Source organism: Gracilinanus agilis, chromosome 2, assembly GCF_016433145.1.
Source record: "Gracilinanus agilis isolate LMUSP501 chromosome 2, AgileGrace, whole genome shotgun sequence".
NCBI lineage: Eukaryota > Metazoa > Chordata > Mammalia > Didelphimorphia > Didelphidae > Gracilinanus > Gracilinanus agilis.
This window is the reverse complement of record NC_058131.1, coordinates 537,519,485-537,537,926: the sequence shown is the minus strand read 5'-3', so window position 1 is coordinate 537,537,926 and position 18,442 is coordinate 537,519,485. Positions and strand designations below refer to the sequence as shown.

The following is an 18,442-nucleotide window of genomic DNA, read 5'->3' as shown; positions in this document are numbered from 1 at the left end:
ATGTAATTTTCCTTATTATCCTAGATGCATTGGTTTTGTCCATGCAAATTGAAATTATCTATTAAATTTTTTTGTGATTTCCTCAATCCCTTAATATATTAACTAAGCCATATTTATGAAAGATGCTTCTATCCATCTTCCTCCATTTGTAGAAACCTTTCATTTACTTTGGCAAAAAGAGGTGCATACCATAATCTGACATGACACCCCCAACTTCAACCCATTGTAGTAGAATGTTGCATTCAAAGTCAGAAGACTTAATTCTAAACTTATTAGTAACATGATTTTGATCCTAGATTTGAACTCAAATCCTCTGATTTCATGTACAATATTCTTATCTTTAACCTTTCTATACAGTTGTGAAGATTAAACAAGATAATATATGTGAATGTGCTTAGTGATTATACAAAACCATATACAAATGTAAGGTGGAAAATATGTTGATCATTTTATAGATTGTGACCAGAATCTTAATTCTCAGCTTCTGATTTCTGAAATTCAAATTAAATAAAGTTAAATAGGCAATTTTTAGCTGACTTTCTAGTCAAATCCTAAACCATATCTCTGCCTCGTCCAACGTACCTTACACCTGTATGGCATTGGAATGAGGGTTAGTGTATCATTCCCTTACATGACTTGAGATTTTATTCAATTAAGGTCTCGCCTTTTGCTATTGTAATTCTCACAGGGTTGTGACTTAATGCTGTTTTGTCTCATTGTACAACATGAATTTTAATTAGTAAATCAACAAGTCAAAATGATAGAGCTCCCAAATCTGTATATACAAGGGATCAAACTACTGTTGGACTTGAAATAGAAATAGAAAATTTAAAAACAAAAAAATATTTAGCCCCCTTTTCCATTTTTTCTTCTCTAGTCTACAATCAAAATCATAGGATGTCTTTACTTTCAGCTCAGCCTCTAAAGATTAAAATCTAGACTGAGTGTATGTTTAGGTTTTCTATCAAGAGGATTTCTGAAAACAAAGTTTAAGATCTCTCTTCTTAAAGATTAAAAGAAAACTCCCTTGTTTCCTGTAACCGTCTGCTTTTTTTTCCCCCTGAGGATGTTCATATTTGCTTTCTGTGGGGCTTTAGCTGGTTGTCATCTCCTCCCTCATGTCAAACATTTAATCCAATCTTTATATGAAACACTCATCTCCATATTTTTAACCCTACCCTTCCTAATTGGCCTCTGTGTTTGAACCTTCTATAATCCCAGCGTCTGATAAATGGTGTACTTGCATATCCTGTGTTACATGTTTTATGTTTTGACTTCATATAATCCCCCTTTATGAAATTTCTGGCCTTTGGAATACAAATCAAGACAATCTCCCCAGCTGGTCTCAAGGAAGGCCTCTGTCCTTGGATGAATGTTCACTTGAATTTTGTGAATTATTTCATGCTCTTTTTTAATGGCTTCTTTTGTAATTTTACAGAATACCAGGCTGCAATTTTACACTTGAAGAGGGAACACAAAGAAGAAATTGAAAACCTTCAGGTACACCTCTTTGGTCCTATTGATTATAGGAAACTGATTTGTTTCTTTCCAGCATTAAAGTAAATCTTATACTTAGATGAATTGTTTAAATAAGCAGCTTTCTCTGGCAAAACAGACTATGGAAATATCCAGACAAATATTTAATCCTTGTTTTTCAGGAAAATGCCTCAAATGAGTAGGAAGAGAAATTCAGATTGTAATTGTTTACATTGAAACTGTAACTGAGGACATACATGCCGTCGAATATAAGAATTATTTTCATCTGGTTTCCAGTCCATTTCATGGTTAAATTTTCAAGAGAGGTCCCTTAAGTCTAACAAAGTACAAAAATCATTTTAATAGATATATAAAACAAAGAAGTAGAAGTCATATTTAGGAAATGGAAAGTAGACCTGTTTGGCTGTAGTTTGAGAGTCAAGAAAGTGAAGAGTAGGGTTTAAGTTTGGAAAGTTCACTTGATATTGTTATAGAATGTTTTCTTTGCCTTTCTCATTTCCTTCTCTCCTGTCTTTCCACACAATGTAATACATTGAAAGATTATTGGAGCGGCAGTAGATCTGACTTCCTTTACTAACCAACTATATGACTTTGGACAACTCAATTTATTTCCATTTCCAACAGTCTTAGGCTATTCTAATTGTTTTCTTATTCTAGTTTCCCTTCCTCACCAATCTATCCATCATACATTTATCAAAATAATCTTATCAATATAGAAGTCTAACTGTCACTCTCTTGCTGGAAAAAAAATCTTTATCAACCCCTAATCTTACTATGTAAAATTATAGGATATAAGGATAAAATACTAATATTTTTGAGACAAAATGCAAACTCTTCAACATGTTGTTTAAGATCCTCCAGAGTCTAATTCTGGCTTACCTTTCCAGGATTCTTTCATATTGCTCTTCTTCTTGCATTTTCTATTACAACCAAAATGTATTCTTAAATGTTCTCTGAGCCTTCCATTTTCTGTTCCACAGATTCTAATAGACTCTGTCCCTTCTGACTAAAATATACTCTTTCTTTATCTCTGCCTATTAGAGCCCATAGCTTCCTTCAAGATTCAGTCTAGCTGCCACCTCCTTAATGCTGCCTTTCCTGACCATCCATAAACTCTGCCCTGCTATTTTTTGTGAGAGGCAGCTAGATTAGGAATTAAAAGACATAGGTTTAAATTTTGGATCTGTTATTTAGCTGTGTGACCTTGGGCAATTCTATTCACTGTTAAAGATCCTGCAATATGTCAAGCATTGTGCTAGATACTGGTGGTACCAAGACAAAAAGAAAATGATCCTTTCCCTCAAGAAACTTACTAGGAGTGATGAGAGAGAAATGAAAAAAAAAAACCCTGCACACAGATATGTATACACGTGTGTATATATACATATATACATATAAAAGCAGGTATTTTGGGTGGGGATTGCTAATAACTGATAAGAATCTAGAAAGATCATTAAATGAGGCAGAATTTAAATTCAACCTTAAAGAGAAGCTAGAGACTCCTAATCAGCCTTTTATAACATTTGTTTCTTTGAAGTTTACAAATGATCTTCACATTCTCTTCTAACTCTGAGTCCTATGATTTCTAAATGTACCCTGTACTTATTAATCTATATACATATTTATTCTACCAGTTGAGTATAAGCCCTCTGAGGGATGTTTTATTTTTATCTTATGATCTTTTATGCCTAGCCCAAAGTGTAACATATTTTAAGTTCAAGTGGATATTTGGATATTCTGTAGTATCTGAAGCATAGAAAACTGAGTGGTCAGTCTTAACTTCAGAAGTAATGGTTAGGACATCATATTCTTTGAAAGTTGCTGACTCAATAGCTTAGTAATTAACTATTTTGATTTTCAACCTTAAAACTCATCTAATCTCATCCCCTTATTTGGAAATGAGGCTATAAAAGATTATGTGATTAAGTGAGCTAGTGGACTTGTAGACAAGTAGCACTGGGATTTGGACTCATGTCCTGACCTAGTTTACTACAACATATTTCCCATATTCTATAGGAAGACAAATGAAAAAATAGTTTTAAAAAATATCATATTGGAATTTGTGGTGAAATATATTAAAATTTTATTTTAAATATTCTGTTAGTTTCCCCAGTGTTCTTTTTAAGGAAATACCATTTCTTTAACTGAAGTAGTTTATATTTTAAGTGTTGCTTTGTAGCAATGCATTATTAGACAATGACTATTAAATGTAGATTCAAATGACACCTAATTCAGAAATTGAAAAGTAGGTCTTAAGAGAGCTGGTCAGAGTGAAGTATAGCTGGGGATGACTATAAGATTTAAGACTTAAAGATTAAACCTAAAGGCAGATAGGTGGTTTCATGAACTCATAGCATAATGCCTATCATATATTAGTTGCTTCATAAATGATTGTTTAAAAAAATCATAATTCTCAAAAAAGCACATGGTAAAAATAAAATTTTAAAATATAAAAACCATAAAATAAAATTTTAAGATATAAAACTCATAAAAACAAAAATAAAATTTAAATATTTAAAAATCATAATGAAGAAAATAAAATAACACTGTCCAGAATTTTTAAATACAAACAACAAATCAAGAATTGAGATATTTTCTTGATTTCTTACCAAAAAAAGTTATACATGAATTAACTAACACAGAAAAATGAAAGAAAATGACAGTATGTATAAGAAAATAAAACCCACTGATTTTCTACATATAAAAGTCATGTCTAAAAATAAAGACTTATTCAGAATAAGATGAGAAGCCAGAACAAGATTGACTATGTCAGGTAAACCTAAGAAATCAAGAGTTGCAACAATGCTATAAAAATGAGTTTTAAAAAGCAATCCTCTGATCAGTAATTCAAGCCAAAAAACATGAGCATCTACCATATATAATGTACTTTATTGATGTATGTAAATGAGGAACCTGTGCTTCATCCATAGATTCACAAAATGTTAGAACTCGAAGGGACTATGGAGGCTATGAAGGGACTATGAAGACCAATCACTTCATTTCATAGATGAGAAAAGTTGGAACTCAGAAAAGAGAAAAGATTTTGCCCAAGATGACATAGCTAGTTAATGCTGGGGTCAAGGTCATAAAAAAACTTAGTTTTTGGTTCTCAGTCCAGTATTTTTTCCGCTGCATTGCATTGACTTCTTTTGGAGGGGTGTTTATATTACTAAAGTAATCATCATAAGCTTATTGGCTCAGAGGCTAAAAGAAACTAGACATCAGGGACTAAACAATTTCAGGAGGTTGGAAAGTAGAACTTTAAATGGAACAAAAAGCATGAATCACATCTCTAGCCCTGTTTCCTTCAAGATTTTGATCCCTATTGTTAACAGTATCTGGAAAATGTGGAAATAATAGGAAGACAGCCTGGTGGAGAGGCAATACTATTAGATTGAGAGTCAAGGGTCTTGGGTTTAAGTCATAACTTTGCTACCTAGGAGCTTTTGATTTTGAGTAAGCTGTTTAATTCTTCTTGATCTCGCCTAAACTCACAGAAGGAGCAGCTGCAGTCAGGAAGACTCATATTTCTGAGTTCAAATTTGGTGTCAAATGCTTATTAGCTGTGTGACCCCAGGAAAGTTATTTAAACTACTTTGCCTCAGTTCCTGATCTAAAAAATGAAATAGAGAAGGAAAAAGCAAACCACTCCATCTTTGCCAAGAAAACCCAAAATGGGATCCTGGAAAGTCAGATACAACTGAAACAACTTAATTCACATTTGGAAGCAACCATAGAGATCATGTAGGTGAACCCTTGTTGAAAGAATGAACTCCATAAAAAGTACCTGTTCCCAAGAAATGGTCATCCAGCCTCTGTTTAAACTTGTCTAGTGATGGTCACTCATTAACTCCTAAGGCAGGGTTGTAGTTAGCAATTCTGATATCCAGGACATGTGCTAGAAAATTAACCCAGAGAAAGCAGCATGAAAAAAAAATTAGTTTCTTCAAGACATTCATTTCTGTTATAGAATCTTCAGAGAAAGACCATCTTGTTTAAGGAGAGTCACAGATCCTTCCACCTTCAAGAAAGGGAAAGATCAACCTAAGGAGGAATTCATTAGGAGCAAGGCACTCCCTGGTACTTTTTAGTAATTATTCTTGCTAAATAGGGGCTAAGACAAGCTTGACTGAAGGATTTTAAGAGCTGTCACCAACTTCAAAATTTTGGTGTCCTGTGGCAAAGTTCTTGTTGTTCCACACTAGTGGATTCAGAAAATGGCAGATTTTCAAAGATGGAAGAGAATTCAATGACATTTTGATAAAATCCATATCCAAAAGGAATTCCCTCTGTGATATATTTGACAAGTAATCACTTATCCTTTACTTGAAAACCTGTCCCCACAAAAGGAAACCCACTATCTTTTGAGGCAGCCCATTGTACTTTTTTATTTTTTAAACATTTATTAATATTTATTTTTTGAAAAGTTAACATGGTTACATAATTCATGCTCTTACTTTCCCCTTCTCCCCCCGACTTCTCCTTCCCCCCCCCATCAGCCCATTGTACTTTTGGACAGCTCTAATGATCAATAAATCAGTAGTCAATAAATATTTATTAAATGCCCATGATGTGTCAGGTACTGTGCTAAGTACTAGGAATATAAATATGTAAAAAGAAAGATAATCCCTGCTGTCAAGGAACTTATAGTTTAATGTAGGAAGATAATAAATGAAATAAAACTCAAAAATAGTGGGACAGAGGGAGATATAATGGAGAAGTGGGAGATGTCCCAGAGTAGTACAAGCCTGTGAGAAATAAGATGTTCTGAGCTGAGTGCCCTCAAGTGGAGGTTTTGGAGTTCATGGCTCCATCCTTTAATCTCATTACCAGAAAGCAGTGACTAGGTGAAGTATCAAGGCTAATGGGATATTTCAGGATAATGAAATTTTCCCAATAATGAGCTTTCTGGGGAATGGTGAAGAAGTCACAGATGCCCAGAGTACTGTAGTCAGATGAGAAATAAGGAGGTATTCTGAGCTGTTACCTCCTTAAATGGAAGTTAATTGCTAGGAAGTTGCTTCCCCACTCCTATATAAAGCCTAAATTTGCCCTTTTTTTAAGCTTCTATTATTCCTGACCTTTCCAGGACCAATGGATCAGGCTTAATCCCCTTTCCATCTGATGTATCTTCAGCTCTTTGAAGATAACTATGATACCTCCTCTCTTCCCAGCAAATCTTTTCAAGATTTCCAACTTAATATTTCTACCTGTTCAGAATTTTGTTTCTTATGTTGTATTGAGATCCGTTTCCCTGTACCTTCTATGTTTGGTCCAAAAGTTTTTCATATTGCATCTGGTCCCTTTAAAGCAATTCCTAGTTGCTTCTTATTTTGGAATCTGGTGGAGTGAAGAAAGTGCTGAACTTAGAGTAAGGAAGACTTGAATTAAAGTTCTGTCTCTGAGAGTTATTAACTGTATGATGCTGAGCAAGTCTCCTAATTGCTTAGTGCCCCAGGCAAAACTCTAAGACACTTCTAGCTATAGATGAACTGTTGTTCTCTTTTGGTAGCAGAAGTTTCTTCACCAGGAGTTCCTTACATTGACAAAAAATAAACCACATCCTAACTGAAAAACAAAAACAACAACAAAAATCCCCCAAAACTCTCTTTTGGGCCAATCAGAAAGTTTTGATTTTCTCTATGAGGAATACCTATATGGTTTTACAATATTAAAATCTACATGAAATACCCTTTTAGTTGCCAAGTCCTGTCAATTCTCCCATCTCTCATCTATTTCATTCTTTCCTTTTCTAATGCAACATATATCATAATCATATAACCAGACTTCTTACCTTCTTTTTTCCCCTCTCCTTTTCCTCATTCTTTCCCTCTAATTCATTCTTTTTCATTTTCTTATTCTGAGCTCAACTACCAAAAGAAATAATATTTCCATATGCATAACAGAAAACAAAAAGGGAATGTATATAAAACTATGAGTTCCCATTGCAATCCTTCCGTAATAAATAAGCATAGTCAAGCAAAAAGCCATACTCCAATTGATGGACACTCCTTTTCTCTTCCTTCCCTTCTGCAGAATTTAGGTTTGCTTGTTGCTTACTATTCCTTTTCAAGGATCATTTCTCCTATAATCTCCACTCCCTTTCCCTTATTTCCCTTTGGAGTTCGATATATTTCTTCACTAAACATATTAAGATAAAACTTGCTTGATTGAGTCAATCTGAACCAAGTGTGAACCAGCCCTATAGAAAACTTTTTGAATCAATAAAAGTCATTGTGTTAGAGAATGGTAATATATTTTGCCTAATTTATTTAAAAGGCCAGGCTCTCTCAGAACCACATAGAGAAGGGGAGAGTCTGGAAACTGAGAGGAATTACTGTAGTGTGATTGTACTGAGTTAAGAACCCAGAGACCCAAAGTAACTTGAAAAAGGAGAAAAAGAAGGTAGGACTGAGCTTTTGCAGAGAAGGGAGATATCAAAAGAAAGCATCTGTGAGCAGAATATCATGATTGACCTAATTCATGTACCTCAGTGCTCAAAGACTAAGGTAACTCCAGAGAAAAGGTAAACACTTTTTACTAACTTTTCCACCTGGCCCATCTGTGGAGCCTCTAATATTTTTGTGATACTTAATAACTCAAACATTTCCTTCCAGTTGCCTGACTTTTTGATTCAACCACAAAGAGGTTAAGAGGTAACTAAATGTTAGTGATATTCTTAACTGGGAGCTCAGAGCAATTGTCATTGAACTAACAACTTTTCATTGAAAATAAATTCCTTAAAGCTTCAGAGAAGGGAGACATATAGATCTGAAAGGACATTATATTTCCCCTAGACTTAAAACAAACTATTTATTGTAGTGTTGCATGTGTTTTTATTTTTCACTTTATTCGTTGGTGTTAATAGAGCTGGGTATGGAATTTCTTGAACTATGATGCCTATGCCTTTTAAAATAAATTGGCGTTTTAATTGAATCTAGTGATTCTTAAATTCATTCTCCTTGTCTTCATTTTGTGGTCATTTGTTTTTAATAACAGCTACCTTACATTTTTCTATATTTTAATGTTTTATTTTGTCCTAATATTTATCATTGAGTTCTTTAGAAAAAGTGCCTTTCATAATTTAAGGGGTGGACATGAATATGAATATTTTGTTTGCCTGAATTAACTACCATAAATAAGAGTGAGAAGAATCACAATTCCTACCAAAAGAAGGGAGAGGTTTCTGGCTCAGGAGATACAAGGAATAGATGTTTTAAAGCCTTTGAGGAAAAAAATTGACCAGTTATATCCAACATTCTCAGCCTCCATATATTTCCTCAAATGCCAAATAAAATGGTTAGGCTAGAGGAGTATAGTCTACTCCAATTCTTTCATTCTATTTTTTGATTCTATAAGTAAAAAGTGGAGAGGAGTTAAAGGGAGGAAGTTCATAAACAAAATTAATCATTATCATTAAATAATTATTGAACTATGAATAAGACATTGATACTATCACTATACACTATCATGTGTAGTAAGATGCATTTATGATAACATGTGCCATTTTCAGTTCCAAAGCAATGTCTTACTAAGGACTAAATCAATTCGTATAATATTTAAGTAACCTAAAAGTATTCTAAAAGCCTCTTATAGACTTTTCTACAGAGTAAATATATGGCAAGTATCTTTGGCCTCATTTTGCCATAGAAAGAAACTGAGGCCAAGAAGATGAATGATTCTCTAAAAGCACAGTGAAAGCTTTCTCCCTAGTTTCCAAGTTTATTTATGATACTGAATAACTTTTGACTTAAGATGAAAAATTCTTGTGTAGTAGAGAATTTTATGTTTGGAGCCAAGTCCTTTATTTTGCCTTAGGGTCCTCTCAACTCTCCATTACCCCCATAATAAGTTGAGCCAAACATCTTCCAAATTTTATGACCCATACTTCAAATTTAGGATCTTTGGAATTATTTTTTCACTTTGATTCTGACTTTGTCAGGATCCTGTCTTTTGTTGGGAAAAAAGTATAACTTATTCTACGTTGATTGTTTTTAGCACCTGAGACATAATTTGCTTATTCTGACCACTAACTCAAAAATTTCAAAACTATTGATGGAAAAAGACAATACAGATATAATTGCTCTGGGGCATGTGCACAATCCAGGTCTTTCTCCTCTTATGTAAAAGGACACTTCAGTTGTGCATCTGATCAGTCCAGAGAGTGGCAAGTCACCACTCCAGCACTGATTTACTTTAAAAATGTTTGCCCCAGTAGGACCAGCCTCAGTAACTCTTTTAGTGGCAAAAGAATTATAATTAAAGTTTATCCTGTGCTTACCTCTTTCTATAACTAGGCAACCAGAATATTTTTTTCAAGCTTCTAAAAAGCAACATCTGTGTGATGTCATGGAGAGAGATCTGACTTCTGAGCCAGAATGACCTGGGTTCAAGTTCTAGTTATTTTAGCTGCATGACCCAGGCTGTACTGCAAACATTGTGTGGCCATAAGCAACTCATTTTGTCTCTCTGAGCCTCAGTTTACTGTTGTATGAATTTGGAGGAACAATAATAATTATACCGCCTTCACAGAGTTGTTATAAGGTTCTTTGTAAACCATAAAATGCTGTGTAAATGAACTTGTTGTTTGTATTACAGCCTGAGTTGCCTTATATTTGGTGCTAATAGATGTTTATTGTTTTACCTTCTCAGTGAGACAGATTATCTCAGTGCCTAATCCACTTCCTGTGCAGTTTAGGTACTTTAGTGTGACTTTCATATATATATCCCCTGCTATAAAGAGAGGAGAGAGGACAGATTCTATTAGCTTTCCCAGGGCCCGGGAGGGATCCGGGAAGTGGGCAGGAGAAGAAGAAGAGGGTGGAAAGGGTGGACATAACTCAACTGTAAGGCTGAAGATCTATTGAAGAAGAAGTCAAAGATATCCCAGCAGTTTACCTACTCTGGTTTAGTCCTGACCAGGCTGAACCAGAGGGAAGCTACATTGATTCTTCACCTGCTAGCAGTTGAGATTTTATTAGTAACCATTAGAATAGGGTCTCCTAAACCACAGTCCTTTACCCATATCCTTCTTGTTTAATATAAAGTTTAAAGTGCCTTCCTGAAGCAGTTTCAAAGCTTGTTTTGGGAAGGGAGAAATCACAGTCAGAATACAAGGCTTTATCCTTGCTAAAGAGCCCAAATCAACATATCAATTAACCCCAGGTGGGTCCTGAAGGGATAAACCTCTTAGACCTGAAGGATCCTGCCTGGGCAACTGTTATAAGGGAGAAGGGTCATCTTATTTCTCTCTGTACATCAATTTACCATCTCAAATAGATCAAGAGACCTCCCATAATTATAACTATATATATATATATATGTGTGTGTGTGTATATATATACATACATGTGTGTGTATGTGTGTATGTATGTATGTGTGTATGTGTATGTATGTATATATATATATATATATATATTCCCTCCCCTTTTTCTTTTAGGTTATCTTTTCTCTTATCCTTCCTCTTATTATTTTCACACCTTTAGCATCTCCTGCTCTTGAGGAAAGTTTACCTTTGGTATGTAATTTAATATTAAACAATATGTAACTTATAAGCCAATGTTAGATGCCCTAAAATTTTCCAGACACCCTACAAAGGGAATTGAATATGCTGCTGAATTTAGAAGGTCTGCATTTGCATTCCCTATCATGCAGGAGGCAATGCATTTGAGGTAGGTATGACCTCGTTGGCTCTCTGCTTCTACTTTTGTGAGAGGTGGAAAATAATACAAGTTCCTTGTCTGCCTAATGAGCAGTACAGATGAAGGAGATTATGGCTTTGTGTAGTTTCAAACAAGGTGCCATGAAAATGCCAAATGGGTTTATCATTTTCTAACAACTAAAGTGATTAGAGGAAGGATCAGGGGGAAGAGAACTTGTTGTAAGTGATTACTTTATAAAGTAACCCTTTCCCTTTACCCTTTTAAACCAGGATCATAGGTCTTGGCAAAGGCGAAGCTCTATATGAGAGTCTCTGGTGGTTCTACTCATAGTTAAATGCTTTCAGGTTTATAATATGGTAATTATGCTATAAAAGGAATCTGGGAATGGATTCCAACTGGATATGAACTTACACTGTATTTTGTTGTCCCCCATGGAATAAAATTGTATGTCTCCATTAGGAGAAACGTGGACTTTCTTAATCTTTTTGTGGAAATAAAGTTGGAAGCATCAAGGCACCGCAGAATAATTGTATTCATACAGTTTACCCCTTGGGCCCACTTTTTCTGACTTATTATTTGTTGATGAAACTAAAATGAACAGAAATTGGGTTGTAACTGAAATTGTTGTGTTTAAAAAATAATCTGGCTGATTTGCAAAATCTTATGTTACTCTATACCAGCACTGAACAGATAATCTTTTAGTTTCTGGGAAATGGAGCAAGGGAAAAGTGAGTGAGTGACATGGTGACACTTTAAAAGGGTCAAGGTATAACACTATTAGCTTAATCGAACTATTATATTTTCCCCTCAATTCCCTTGTGCCTCATATAAGAAAAGAAAATTGCTTTGGGAGATGTTAGATCTCTAACCTCTATGTTTGTGTTTTCTTTATGATGTATATGCCAGTTATCAGTTTAGGTCATTAAATTCCTAGAAGCCAAAAGGCATGCTTTAAGAAAGCATTAGGAGAGTAGCTAAGTGGCTTGGTGGATAGAGAGCCAGGCCTATGGAAAGAGCATGGAATCAGGAGTCAGAGAACCTTGGTTTGCATCTTGACTGCCATTCTTACTCTCAGGCATTTCATCCACCTAGCTTCTAATTTGCTCATCTCTAACATCAAGGAGAGTTGCATTAGATGACCTGTGAGGTCCCTTCTAGCTTTGGAACCATGATCATAGAATCCTAAATCTGAATTGTTGTGAGAAGAGATCACTCTGTAAATCTAAAAAATTATAAATGTGAGCTATTATTGTGATTTTTGTTTTTCTGCAATGTATGAAATAATTTCGCAAGTATGTGATAGTCTCAGGAAGTTCTTTGCCTCCTCCCTTTGGAAGATCCCATCTTACATCACAGGCAGATAACATTGCATTGTGCCAAACTCTGGTCCTGAACAAATAGGTGGGTTGCTGAATAACAAATGTTTTCATTACTCATGTGCAATACACAGCTGGTGCTCATCTCATAGGCCTCTTCTTAGCAATTCTAGGTTCAACCTTCCTGTGGTCAGCTTTACCACTGAATGTCCATTTCTTGTTGTTACTACACTCACCATCTTTGAACTGCCATTGGGACCTGAGGTGCTTTTTCTGGGAGAGATTATTGGCTTCAGATGAGAGATTATCAGTGGAGCTAAGGCATTTTGAACATTGTGATTTTTAGTTACTTAGGAGAAGTAGTATGGTATCACAGAAAGGATTCAGGAAAACTAGTTTGGAGTTCTGCTACTAACTTTTTTATTGATTTTGAGTCTTAGAGGCTTTGCTTCATTTTTCTGCATTTCCACCATCCTATTAACTCTTTGCTTCGCTCAACAGCTGAAAGCCATTCCTTGTTGGCTGGATTTATATTGGATGTAGGAAGGATACTCAACTGGCATCAAGAAACCAGGCTTGGATCTTTACTGTCAATTAAACATATGACATTGGTAAAGTAATTTCACTTTTCTGGACCTCCTTGTCCTTTTCTGTAAAATCATGGGATTGAAATAGATCCCAAAAGTCCCTGCTAGTTTTAAAATTATATTCTTTGAGTGACAGATAACTATTATATTTTCATTCATCCTCACCTATAATTATGGATCCTTCCAGGCAAGGGACATGTCTAATATTTATTTTATATCTCCTAAAATGCCAACAGGGTTAGGCAGTAGTAGGGGCTTGATAAATACTTTTTAAAAATCTCTGACCTGATGCAGACAAGATATGCCACTATTATAATATTTTAACAAATATTGTTGAAAATTCCTTTTCTCATATCTTGTGTTTATGTTACATGCCTTTCGTGTACAGTAGATGAGGAGGCTGAAAAGAAACATGATTCCACCATTGACTCCATGGATTTTATATTTCTTAACTTCCTGTTTCACCGGAGGATGCAGTATCTTTAGAGCTATAACATAATCCTTGGATAAAAGGACTGAGAAAACAACTAGTGAAAGGGGAGGAAAGAAGAACTAAAGGAAAGAATGGAGAAAGGAAACCAGCATTTATTCAGTACCTACTATGTGTCATGTACTCTGCTAATCATGTCAAAAATATTTCATTTGATTTTTACAACAACCCTGAGAGTTAGATGCTCTCATTTATCTCTATTTTATAGCTGAAGAAACTGAAACAAGCAGAGATGCTGGGCAGACTTTCCTAGGGTCACATAGGTCTGCATTTAAGAAAATGTATTGGAGGGATTAGAAAGTTAGGATCTATATAATGGAATAGTAATGCCTTAATTTTTACATCTGGTTATTGTAATATACTGAGCCTTTCTATATCTTCACTCCTCCCAGCTTTTAAATTGTTATATCAACTACAGAGATGTAGTATGGCCTCGTGGATAGAGAAAAGACACCAGAACCAAAAATACCTCATTTTAAGTCCTGCCTCTTACACATTCTGACTGTGTGAGCCTGGGCAAATCACTTGAATTTTTGGTGCCCTAAAGTAATTCTCTAGGATTATTAATTGTAGAGAAGGTGCCATAGACCTACATTAGTAAAGAAAGGTTGCTTTCCTGGAAGTTCCATATACCAGCGAGCTCACAGGTCTAGTTCCTTTCCTTTGATTCATGAGAGATTATAATTCAAGATATTTATTAGTATATTTGAGCTTATGAGATTATAATTATTTAATCCAAGATCTAGTCTCTCTCCCTGTGTTTAATATATAGATGCCTTGATTTTCTGTGACTTTTGTAGACTATTTCTTTTCCTTCATATGAAGTAAGTAATGTCTTCAATGGAGAGAGAGCAATGGTAGTATCTTTCCTTTATTTACTTTAGAAATTAAACAGTCCTCCCCTGATTTAATTATTTAAAGTTGAGATGAGGGAAAGAGTAAAAAATATCAGGGTCCAAAGTGACAATAGACTATCATGGAATACATACTAGAAGAGCGGATCTAAGTTAGGAAGAGAAGCAAACACAATAAACATATCCCTCCCTCACCTTTTTTGCTTCTCATTGGTCCTGTCCCCTGTTTGAAAAATGCTATTCCATCATTTTATCACTATCCCAATTGGTGGTTGTGTTCATTTGGCTAATGAGAAGGCTACACATGATTTTTTAAACTCATAAGAGAATAATGAAACCAGGTTTTTAGCTCTTGTGCCCTTCCATTTAATTTTTTTGACATTAAATTTATTCATTCCTCTCCTCTTCAATCCTGACTTCCAGTTCCTTGTTATGTTACTTATAATGTGTCATATAAATTCCTCTGAATCTCTTGATTCTCAGCATCACTGAGCAAAAACAATATTATTGTTGTCTCCAGTGCCATCACCTGTCTGTGGGACGCTCCCACATAAGATAGAGAGTTCTGTTAATCTCCTCAAACAAGTCCTGGCATATTTGTGTTTTCAGCTCTTCAGTGCTTATCTATGGGGGTAAGGAGAGTGTGATTATTGGCCATTTCAGTCTAGTTTCTCTTGGCCTGCTCTGTGGTCTGGACGTGTTTATGTTCTGAAGGTGTGAGGGTAGTTTTTGTCTCAGTGATATTCTTGTCTATGTTCATTGCCTGGGGGTGACTCTTGGCTTTGGCATCACTACACTAAGTAGAGTGTCAGCACTCAGCAGTTGAAGTAGCAGAATGGTTGTGGAGGATCTAGAAGATATTGCTCCATGCTTAAAACCTTTGGATAAAATGAAAGGCAACTCCAACCCTGGGTCAGTAGAGCCAATGTGCATTAATATAGTTATAGCATAGGCAAGGGACAGTCCATATGAAGGAAGCAATGTTAACCTTTAATATATGGAAGAGTAAAGATCAAGAACAAGAGAAGAGGAGGAACCTTTTTTTTCTTTTTCCACTAAGTTTCCCAAGAAGCTTTACCCAAGACAGGTAAGTTGAATTAGCTGTTTACTGAACGAGGATAGAAAGAGAGGTGCCTTTTTGTATCCTGGAGTACATCTTTGGGGAGGTTTGGGAGAAGGCAATAGTTGTCTAGAAGTATTTGAAGGAATGTTGTGGAGCAGAAGTAGGAGCAAGGGTAGACCTTGCAGAGAGGCAGATTGAGGTTTGACAAGGAAAAATGTCTTAACTAATAGAGTTATCTGAAAAGTGGAGTGTGCTGCCCTGGGAAGCAATGAGTTTTCCCTCAAGGGAAGTCTTCAAACAAGGGCTGATTGACTATTTGATGGGGACATTGTAGATGGGGTTTGTGTATATAGATGACTAGATGGCCTCCCAGCTTCCTCTCACCTCTAATATGATGTGATTATGATTTTAAATAACTTGGTTGTATGATTTGTTATTGTCAAGCTCATTATTTATACCACAATAAGGGATCTTTTTGGCTTTGAGTTGTAACTGGGTAAGGAAGCATTGATTTGCCCTGAATCTTCTGCAGGCTAATACCATGTCTTGAAACTTGGAAACCATTTCTGAAAGGACCAAAATACCCATGAAAAATGGAGCCTCCTTGTCTCATTTCTACTTAAGAAAGGAATATATCCACTACTCAATTTCCATAGCATAACTTTCTCCAAAGATTTATTGACAATTTATTTCCCCAAATATATAAAGAACTTGATCTGTATTTAGGATGATATCTAATGTCTTTGCCTTGGTAAATAAGAGCCCTTTTGTGTCTTTATTGTCTATCAGTTGTTGCTTTATTTGTGATGGAAGTTTCATGGCTTAGGGTGGCTCAGTGAGTGGGTGAAGAGGCAATAGTACCAGGTGGAAACTGAGAAGTAGGAGTAGGATGATATTAGAGAGAGGGCCTTCCCACTAAATTTTCCTTAAGCCCTGTCTCCTCCCAGGCTGAATTTGTGATGCTCTTCCCCTCTTTGTCTGGACACCTTCCCTTTGCATGTTCTATTCAGCAAATGATGTATGTAAATAATGAGGGAAACTGAGAGACTGGCAGATAGATGAGTCACAGAACCCTAAGGGTGTTAACTATGGGGAAGGTTTAATTGTGTTGACTGTTTTGCTGTTATTTGGGAAATGGGTGGAGTGTTAGCAGCTACTGCAGTAAGTTATGCTGATGATTTATCCTTGGCTCACTGTTTACACCATTGTGTGGGGTCCAATCTAGTTGGTATTTACTAGGAGCAGTTATTTTGTCAGCCGTTCATAGTGGGAAGTCTTGAAAAGGAGACAAAATTATCTCTACTAATATTAGGAATACAATTCCCCACTATTCTGAGTAAATTGATTGATCAGTCAACAAACATTTTTAAACAAGTGCTAGGGTCTTTGTGTTACCTACAGGGGATAAAGATACAGGAGTGTGATAGACATCATTGTCAAGAAACTTAAATTCTCCTGGAGAAATATGACATGTTCCAAGATGAGTAAATATTAAGTATTTGCAAAAGAAATATGAAGCTATTTTGGTTTATAGTAGCTTAAGCATTTGAAAAATTATTTTAACTAGATTAAATATGTACCAAAAGAAGGAAAAATATGAATATTGGTAGAGATACTCCAGGTATCCTTTTTATTAAGCTTTAAATGTTTTTTGGTTGGCAAAATATTTGCCTTCCAAATTATATTTTACTCAAATTAATATTCCAATTAGTTTGTATTCTCTGAGCATATACCAATTAAAGACAGAAGGTATCCTATAACTACTCTGAAATGAAAATTTTCTTGTTGAATATCCGAATGCAGGATACAAGGGATTTGTTTCATTATAAAATATAAAACTCACATGTCTAGGATATGATTTTTAAAAATCTATTGATTCCTTTTGTTTTCACATCATTTTTATTTCCAAAAATATTCCTTTCTTATTCTCCGTTTTCTCCCAAGATACAGTCACTTCAAAAAAGAGGGAAAAAATAACAGTTTACACAAAATTAACTAATATATCATCCAGATCTGATAGTACACACAATGTTCTTTTCCTATAGTTCTTCACCTTTGCAGAGAAGGGAAGGAAGTGATTTTTCTTGGGAGAGGGCAGAACCATGTTCTCTTTAATTATACTCTAGTTTTTTGTTCTTATTCTTGCAGTTTTTGTCTTCCCATTTACATTATTGACTTTACTCTAAGATAGGAGGATATATTTCATAGCTGCCTGTTTGGTATGAAGGTAAATTTCACCAGTCTTCATCTGCATTATTACTATATTTAAAATTCTGTCATATGTTTACTGACTCCCTATCATATACTAATTCTGGGCATTCAGAGAATCTGGAGACACCAGCTCTGGGTTAAGGAGTTTATAACCTACTGGAGATGGAGGAAAGAATAAATAAAAACATAACAATAGAAGGCAGTTCTTCAGTAAGTCTAATCCTGTTTCACTGTTGAGTTGAATGATCTTGACATTTTTTTATTTCACCACAATAGCAACCAGAAAAGAAATATTATAGATTAGTGGAAGGAGAGATTATTATATGATTAATATCAGTCATTTTAAGCCCACAGCTCTACATAGATATTGTTAGACAAATTTCAAATTATTTTGTCCCCATAATAGTCTTGAGCCTTTTTTATATCATTACCTTCCAAATAGGCGGTTTCTTACAACTATAGGGATTGTTGAGTTGAAAGTCACTTCTCCCTCTCGCCACTGGAGGTCAGTTTGGCCTTCTTTCTAATACTTTTCTTTTGCCTATACAACATTACCATGTCATTTTTAGGAGAGATTTTGCTACAGGACTTCTATAGAGAGAACCTAACTTAATCTACAGCCAAATTTATCCTATAATATTAATGTGATGGTATATCTATATATCTATATATCTATATCTATATCTATATATATACATATATATATATAATACTTATAACAGTGTAAACTAACAACATTAATTGAGATATAACCTTAAAAAG

The 18,442-nt window shown here is 35.0% G+C and overlaps 1 protein-coding gene across 2 annotated transcripts in view; it reads left to right on the top strand.

Moving 5' to 3' along the window:
- FMN1 (formin 1) overlaps positions 1-18,442 on the top strand; it is a 537,406-nt gene that overhangs the window by 230,446 nt on the left and 288,518 nt on the right. For both annotated transcript variants that reach the window (XM_044665142.1, XM_044665143.1), the window contains one exon: positions 1,439-1,500. In XM_044665142.1, the coding sequence (XP_044521077.1) occupies positions 1,439-1,500 (62 nt within the window). The remainder of the gene's footprint in view (positions 1-1,438; positions 1,501-18,442) is intronic.